This window comes from Micropterus dolomieu, linkage group LG18 (genome assembly GCF_021292245.1).
Source record: "Micropterus dolomieu isolate WLL.071019.BEF.003 ecotype Adirondacks linkage group LG18, ASM2129224v1, whole genome shotgun sequence".
In the NCBI taxonomy this organism is placed as follows: Eukaryota; Metazoa; Chordata; class Actinopteri; order Centrarchiformes; family Centrarchidae; genus Micropterus; species Micropterus dolomieu.
This window is the reverse complement of record NC_060167.1, coordinates 7,539,997-7,547,841: the sequence shown is the minus strand read 5'-3', so window position 1 is coordinate 7,547,841 and position 7,845 is coordinate 7,539,997. Positions and strand designations below refer to the sequence as shown.

The window sequence follows — 7,845 nt, the reverse complement described above, 5'->3', positions numbered from 1 at the left end:
TCTGATCAGACATGAAATTTTATAATTTATTTCTTAATATATTTACTGATTTCAAGCATTTTAGACAATATTAAATTTGGGCATATTTCTTGCATGGTTAATTGTGTTGTCATTAAACATCTGAAAACACTGGCTTCTTTTCAAATGAAAAAGGGTTTTTGTAGAGAAACACACCTTCAATCCCATGCGTTTACGTTGGTCGTGCTCCGGCTCGGCAGCCCACCTCAAGAAAGTACACACGTCTTTAGCAACCTGGCTCATGGTGGCAGGGGTTCCTATGGCAAAAGATACAACTATCAGCACAACGATTTTTACTACAGCAAACTGTAATGCACTCTCCTGGACACAGTGTGTGGGGGTAATATGGTTAAATCTTCTATCTTCTAATCTTCACAGTATTTTTTACAAACAATTAGCATTTGATATTAATTTGTATTTAACTAAGTTTATATAAGTCTGTTTTTGGCTAATCGACACCATATTAACCATTTAACGGTCGGGTATGCGATGGTGGAGAAATCCAACACCATGACAAATACAATGATATAAAGGGAACATCGACACATCAAGAAATGTGACTAACATTAGCTAAGTTAAGGGTTTGCATTCTGTTGCTACAGTTGCTGCTGCTGTGAAGCTAACATGCAGAGGAGTACGAGATGGTCTCAGAACCAGCACACCAGCTCAAGACAGCGATATTCACAACTCTCCTGCTACTATCGTTACAATCACAAGATCAGTCTATCTTGGCAAACTAGAAACTAAACTGTCTGACGGCAAGTCATTTAAACAAACACCAGATTTTGTTTTTTGCATTTTACGTACCGTCGTCATACTCCAGCACCTCGTTGTAGATGGGCGGAGCCATGCCTATAGCCTGGCCAGGGAAGTATGGGTTGTAGTACAGTCCCTCTCTCACCGACACTCCTGCTGGAGGTTCACAGTATCCTGTCAGCAGGCTGAACACGTAGTCTTCTCCTCCATGTCTGAAGAAAGCAAGCGGACACAACAAGTGAACACCAAGAATATGCAAATTTCATGACTTTGAAGACTGTATATGTTTTAGGTTATTCGGGATTTACCTTGCATTGACAATGTAGCTGAGATCTGGAGGCAGGGCCCCGTTGTTGGCAGCACGAGCTGCCTCAGGGTTGGGATAAGGCTTTGGGAAGTAGTCCGACAGCTTTCCTGGCCGGGTGAACATCTCTCCACTCTCATCGGGACCATCCACTACTTCAATCTGAACACAACACACAAGACACCTTTAAAATATGGCCAAAAACCTCAAAATATAAACCCCAGATATAGCCGGGTTTCATCACCTGTTGGTAGAACAGTTTAATTCTAAAAATAAATTAAACCTATGACTGTCTTTTAAAATATTTATAAAGTAAAATACAAAACCAGTGTTATATGCTCAATTTGACTAACTCCTTATCACACCTATGCTCACACAGACACATCATTACCTCTTCAGCAATGGTCTTAACCTCTGCCTCTGTGTGCGACACTCCCACCAGGTTTCTGAATGCCAGGTACTCCATACTGTGGCAGGCTGAACACACCTGCTTATATACCTGGTAACCACGACGAATACTGCATGGGCGGAGAAAGTGAGAGATAAAGAAAGCATGGAGAGACACTTAGGGTGAAAAATGTCCAGTAAAACACTTGCAAAGATAACGCACTACTTTAAAAAGGTGCCCAGTGGAGCTTTCTTGTAAACAAAAGTTATGTTTACAATCAGTGTTACTCACCAAACTGCTCTGTGTATATCCTTGAGCTCCAACAAATTTCCTTGCATTAGCAAAGCTAAGGTTTTACGTATGCTAAATCCAGCAATGTTTCTCTGCTGGCAGTCTTCTTCCCTGCCTTTGCTAGCACATTGTAGATCAGTGGAATTTTGTCAAAACATTGACAGGTATGTGTATAACAACTCCAGAAGTGAAAACTCCACAGGGTACCTTTAAACTGATGTAGGTGAAATGAAAAGAGAGCGCTGTTTTTGTCTGTTTGGGTAAAATCTTTTCCTTTGTGCAACTAACTTGTCAGCCCATCAGGTTAATGAAAGGCTATACAAGCTGATTTCATAGTTTTAAATGTCACAAAATAGTGAAATAATTTCTTCTGTCATTTGAAGTACTAGTTTAACTTTCATTTCCTCACAGTGATTATAATTGCAGACTCTGGAGAATTTACATTACATTTATTCATTTTAGCTGACGCTTTTATCCAAAGCGACTTACAATTGCAATGCATTTCAGAGGTCGCACGCCTCTGGAGCAACTAGGGGTTAAGTGTCTTGCTCAGGGACACAATGGTGGATGGGTCACAGTGAGGGATTGAACCTGGGTCTCTCACACCAAAGGCATAGTCTTATCCATTGTGCACACACCTAGCATGGTCTAAAGAAGACAGAGGTCCGGAGTGGCTCCAGGGGTATTGAGGTGGGTGAAGCTCCAGGTCGGAGGCTTTAACGGACTGGTGCAGCATCAGAGCGAGCCCCGCCCCACCAGCTGTGACCACACCTAGTGTTGTCAAGGCAACCTTCTTGCTCCGTGGCAGGCTGCCAAAGGACATGTTGGCCTACAGAGAACAAGAGCACAACAAGACTCTAGTAAGTTACTTTCTTAAAATTATACCAGTGCAATAATGTAGAGGTAGGGCTGGACGACATGGCCAAAAATGTTCTCGATAAAAAGTTTTCGTATCGATATTTATCACGATAAATATCAAATCGTTATTTCTTTCAAGTTTGAAGATTTTTGCTCCTGAGTGAAAGTTGAAGAAACCTGAAGGTTAATTGTGGTTTAAACTCTTCTTCATGGGCAACACCTGATGTGGATCACTTTACAAATCTAAGGTAGAAAATTCAAAACAATTATAAAATCTTTGTCAACAAATATGCATGAGTAAAATTAAGTACAAGCTTTTTCCAGTCCTTTTTCCTCAACAAACACCAATAAACATCTTAATTAAAAAAATTAAGTCTTTTTTCGTGTATGAAGTGAATAAAATCAAACATTTATTGAATATTTATTATATTGTTATTGAAAAAAAATTATATCGCGGAAATTATTCTTATTGTTTTATTGTCCAGCCCTATGTACAGGTGATTATTATAAGACATCCGATTAACATTCTGTTATAAGAATGAGATTAGGGTTGAAACCATTAGTTGGTGAATCTATTAGTTGATTTATTTGTGTCAAAAATGACACAAATTCACTGTTTAGCAACCAAAATGTTAGTATTTGCTGTTTTTTCCATTCTGGGTTAGTGGAGGGACAAAACAAGCAGTAATCTAAAAATATTACCTTGGATTCTGGGACACTAATGCACAATTTTACCATTTTCTGAAACTTCCAAGAACAAACTAATAACTGAAAGGTTAGCAGCCCTAATCTTGTAGACTTGTAGTCTTTGATAACCCCTAGAATCTGGGTTGGTATATATAAGATTTCAAAGATGTGACATCTTCAACCTGCTTATTTTATGACAGGTTAAAAGATTGTTATTAGTATTATAAAAATGTTTAACTCTGTGTCCATCAATTTAACAGTAATGTTCAGGACAGAAAAGCATGAATCTCTAATTGCTGCTCCAACAACATTCGCATGTCAAGTCATAATTTACCTCCAGACACAGTTTTTCTTATTAGAAAGTGGAGTTCATCATAATGCCCTTGCTTTTAGTGTGCACGCAGGTTGTCCTTATGAAACTGCCCTTCACTAGCGCTTCTGTAACCAGGCAGCTTCCCATATTTGTGAAATGTGAGCCAGCTGCAACTTACCTGTGGCTTGCTGAGACATTAAAGGAAAAATTGGTCCAATTTTTATGGTGAAAAAAAAAAAACATAAGTGAAACCATGGAAAGCAGATGCGTCTTTCATGCCACAGATTGTTTATACACAGGAAGGGCCACTGTATTTGTATCACACCTGAACACTTTTTTAAATGTTTATATGAGAGCAAGATTAAAAACTTACATTGGCTTTCAGATTATTTCCATCAGCAACTTATACTGTACATACAGTTACAATGGAAATATTACCAATGTTTTCATTGGATTTCAGATGAATCTATGCAGTCCCAGGAACCAGAGTGTCAAGGGTGCAGTGATCTGTCAACTTCAGAGCAGCCACAGGCAAGGAAACCTTACAAAGGCCACATAAGGAGATCTCCTTAAGTGGCACTCTTCATGTGCAAGGCACATCTGGTTCCTCTGCATTAGTGTGGACAGAAACTGCTGTCACACAAAGATCTTGCAATAAACGCAGAAAGAATGTCCGCCAATATGCCGCATTTCTGTGTGCTTCACATAGCGATCTGGCTTAGACCGTTGAAATGCCACACTTGTTCTGTGGCTTTACACACAGACAACGTTCCGGCTTTGTTACCACCAACATTGTAGGCTCAGAGGATGATCAAATCTGACCCCCCTTTCTGGCTCCGTACCATATATACAGCGCAGGGAGCCGGCATATTGGCGTAATAATCCGGGAAAATAAGGCAGTGTGAAAGTGGCAATACTGAACAAAATATTGCGGCATAATCCTGCAACCGGCTTTCCTGGTTAGACTGTGAAAAAATAAAGATCCTGACTTGTAACACAACAGCATCGAAATGTCACACCTATTCCATGGATCTTCACAGACATCGCTCCGCCTCTGTTACTACCAAGTGCCAAAATTCCTGTCTCAGAGGAGGATCAAATCTGACCCCCCTTTCCAGCTCCATACCCGTCATCCAGCGCGGTGAACTGGCATATTAGCATAATAATCCCGGAAAATAAGGTAGTGTGAAAGCACCTATAGTTGGTTTCAGAGTTGGAAAACAAAAAGCTCCTGATGTTCAGACCTCTTTTTAAAGGTTATAATCTTATTCTATCTTATAAAGGTCTTATTGTGAGTTTTCTGTGTTGCAAAATTAAGATGGTTCGAAATCCTTTCTTGTAACACGAAAGATGCATTAAGAATTAAGATGCATTACTTCCATAGCACTGCTGCTAAAAGTAGGCTCTGCCATTAGCTGATTAGCTCAGTTAGTGGCCCTATTAGCTGTCTCTGCCTGGACTGGGGGCTTACAAGTACCGGGGGAGTGTTGGTGTTGGTGTGTTTGGAACCGGGCTCAGCAGCCTCCCAGTAATCAAGAACCAAGACTGAACACAGCCTCCAAGACCGATGGAGGACAGTTCCGACGATCTGGTTTGAGACCATAAATCTGATTCCGGGGACGGCGAAGACACGGGGGGTTCAGGCTGGGACAGGAGAGCCATCGAGCAGAGGAGGATTGAGTTAATTTGTAAGTAATGTTATACATCATCCATCGTGTTGTTAAATCCGAGAATATGCTCTAGTGAAGTTGAAAGAAGAATTGCGTGATGTCTACTGTACTGAAATAAATTAAGAAAATGTTTGGTCTCCTGACTTGCTGTTCTGACACATTCAGAATCATTCTGGCTTGTCATTGAGAGGTGGCTCGCTTCCTGCCCCTTGTAATATTCATATTTTAATGTTTCAACACTCGTTTCTATTTCTCTGTAATGTAGCACAGTGTTACTTTAACATTCCTTCTTAGCCCTCGACCTCAAACCATTTTCTGATGCACCCAAAACATATATTTAAATAATAAAATTAACATCATACACGTGCCACAACTACTCCACTAATGGCTTGAAGTAACGACTACTAGTTGACTAGGAATATCTTTAGTTGATTGAAGCCCTACAAGAATTCGATACCATCAGCCACTTTTCTGTAGTAGACAATTTGCTGTTATCTATGTACATGGAGTTTTTGTTCAAATTTAAACAACCTCAACAAGCTTAGACAAACAGGAGTCTACATAATCAATGCTGACCAGTTTCTATTTGTACCTAAACCAGGCCACAAGTTCACAACCAATGCTACTTGGAAAATGACATAAGGACATCATGTATTAAGTTTACATAGCTTCATGTTGTTTCCCTCAATCCCATTAAGCGTCCACACCATAGACTGTATATAAAAAGGTCCACACACACATACACGTCTCAGGACAGTAAGCTAACAGATGAAGGGTACAGGGCTAAAAAGAGCTTTCTTCACCGGAAGTCCTTACAGTCCTTGAAATGCTAACTCGTTAGCAAGCTGATTAGCTCACCTACTTTATCCCCTGGTGTTTGTGAAAAATATGAACGCAACGTCACTCATATACGGACTGAAACAATAACAAACACTACGCTCACACACTCCGGCGTGTAGACTCATATCTCTGTACCGTTAACTAAGAAAGGAGTTTAATTTTACTGAACCTGTCCACCTGCCGGTTGGTTTCATGAGTAAGCTAACCGGCAAGCTCGCTGCACATAGCGATGGCTAACCAGGTTTTAGACATATGTTGCGTGTGTTACAACAGTTACTGACATCATATCGACCTCTATATATTAAGAACGAACACATATCCGAGGAGCTATTGCCACAGTCGTTGGCGACATCCTAAAAATGTATGGGAACACGAGTGACCTTGTCTCACCCCGCTCACAGCAGCCAGGCTAACAGTAGCTCGGTGCAGCGCTTTTGTATTAAACTGTTAGATCTGATTATAAACACACTCTGCCATGAGTGGTAAATATATTACTTGAGCTATCGACCTACCATCGGGGTCTTGATAGTTTTCGGCGTGCTCAGGAGAGCCCTACCGCTCCCCGATAACGCCACAACTCGTAGCGCCGCCATCTTCTCTGCAGTTCTCTCAGCTGAAAGGAGCTGCCTGCCCGGACCAGTGTCGAGCCACACACAGAATCCTTCCGGTTTCAACCTTCAAAATAAAAAGCCTGTGTGAAGTGAATTGTACACGGGACCACCCGGTCACAACTGTCAGAGTAAAACCAACAGAAGTACTATCCCTATCACATCTAGTTTGTATGAAAAACCATAACAATAGTGCACATAATGAATATAAGTACACTCATTGCAACACTTATTATAAAATTTAGAAACTAAGCTACGTTTATTTTGTTTAGCATTATTTGCTGGTGGGGTTCAATCCCCCACTGTGACCCATCCTCCAATGTGTCCTTGAGCAAGACACTTAACCCCTAGTTGCTCCAGAGGCGTGCAACCTCTGACATATATAGCAATTGTAAGTTGCTTTGGATAAAAGCGATAAATGTAAATTTACATGTATAATGCAAGTAAGTAACTTGGCTATTGTGAAGGCTATTGTACTGAGTTGCTCACCAGATTAGAATAATAGTTTCTAAATTTTTGCTTGTAAAAATGTTATTAGATGTGTTAAAAATATCTAGAATTTATTGAATGTACATGAGGATAATAATAGAAAGTGAGACAATGAATCATACTGAAGAAACAACATGATAACACACTAAAGTCCAAGATTTGTTTCCACCATAGTCCTTGATATAAAGTCTAAGACAGTATAGATAAGAGTTCAGTCCAGGTGTCACTCTACCAACAAACCAATATGATAAATACCTAAACTGTGATCAATACAATCACTCAAAGTAAAGTGTTTTCTATAAGCCACAATTTTACCTTCCTTTTACAATTGTGATAATTTAAGGCACAAATGTTACTATTACTCTGTTAAACTAAATCAAGTTAGGTAAATTAATATCTTGAATGATATACAGTTTGCGTGGTATGTTTTTATTTTTCATGTTATGGATTTCCCCTTTGTCCCAGTGTCAGTCATGTGCTCTTGTTTTGAAGGTAGCCCTCACCCATAAACCGGAACTACATAGCCGAGCTGATTCTGGCTAACTTTACATAACCTGGATTTACACAACAATTTTCGCAGTGTTTTGTAACATATTACAAAAACAAAAAAAAACAAACAAACA

At 39.9% G+C, this 7,845-nt stretch overlaps 1 protein-coding gene across 1 annotated transcript in view; it reads right to left on the bottom strand.

Annotated features, from left to right (window-relative positions):
- The window catches only part of LOC123986938 (cytochrome c1, heme protein, mitochondrial), a 9,144-nt gene extending 2,350 nt beyond the window's left edge, over window positions 1-6,794 (bottom strand). Inside the window, exons 1-6 of the mRNA XM_046075379.1 lie at window positions 6,638-6,794; window positions 2,396-2,586; window positions 1,470-1,596; window positions 1,083-1,240; window positions 826-986; window positions 175-275 (exon numbers count right to left, since the gene is read on the bottom strand). Coding sequence (XP_045931335.1) covers window positions 175-275; window positions 826-986; window positions 1,083-1,240; window positions 1,470-1,596; window positions 2,396-2,586; window positions 6,638-6,718 — 819 coding nt within the window. The 5' untranslated portion in view covers window positions 6,719-6,794. The remainder of the gene's footprint in view (window positions 1-174; window positions 276-825; window positions 987-1,082; window positions 1,241-1,469; window positions 1,597-2,395; window positions 2,587-6,637) is intronic.
- Between the last annotated feature and the right edge of the window lie 1,051 nt (window positions 6,795-7,845).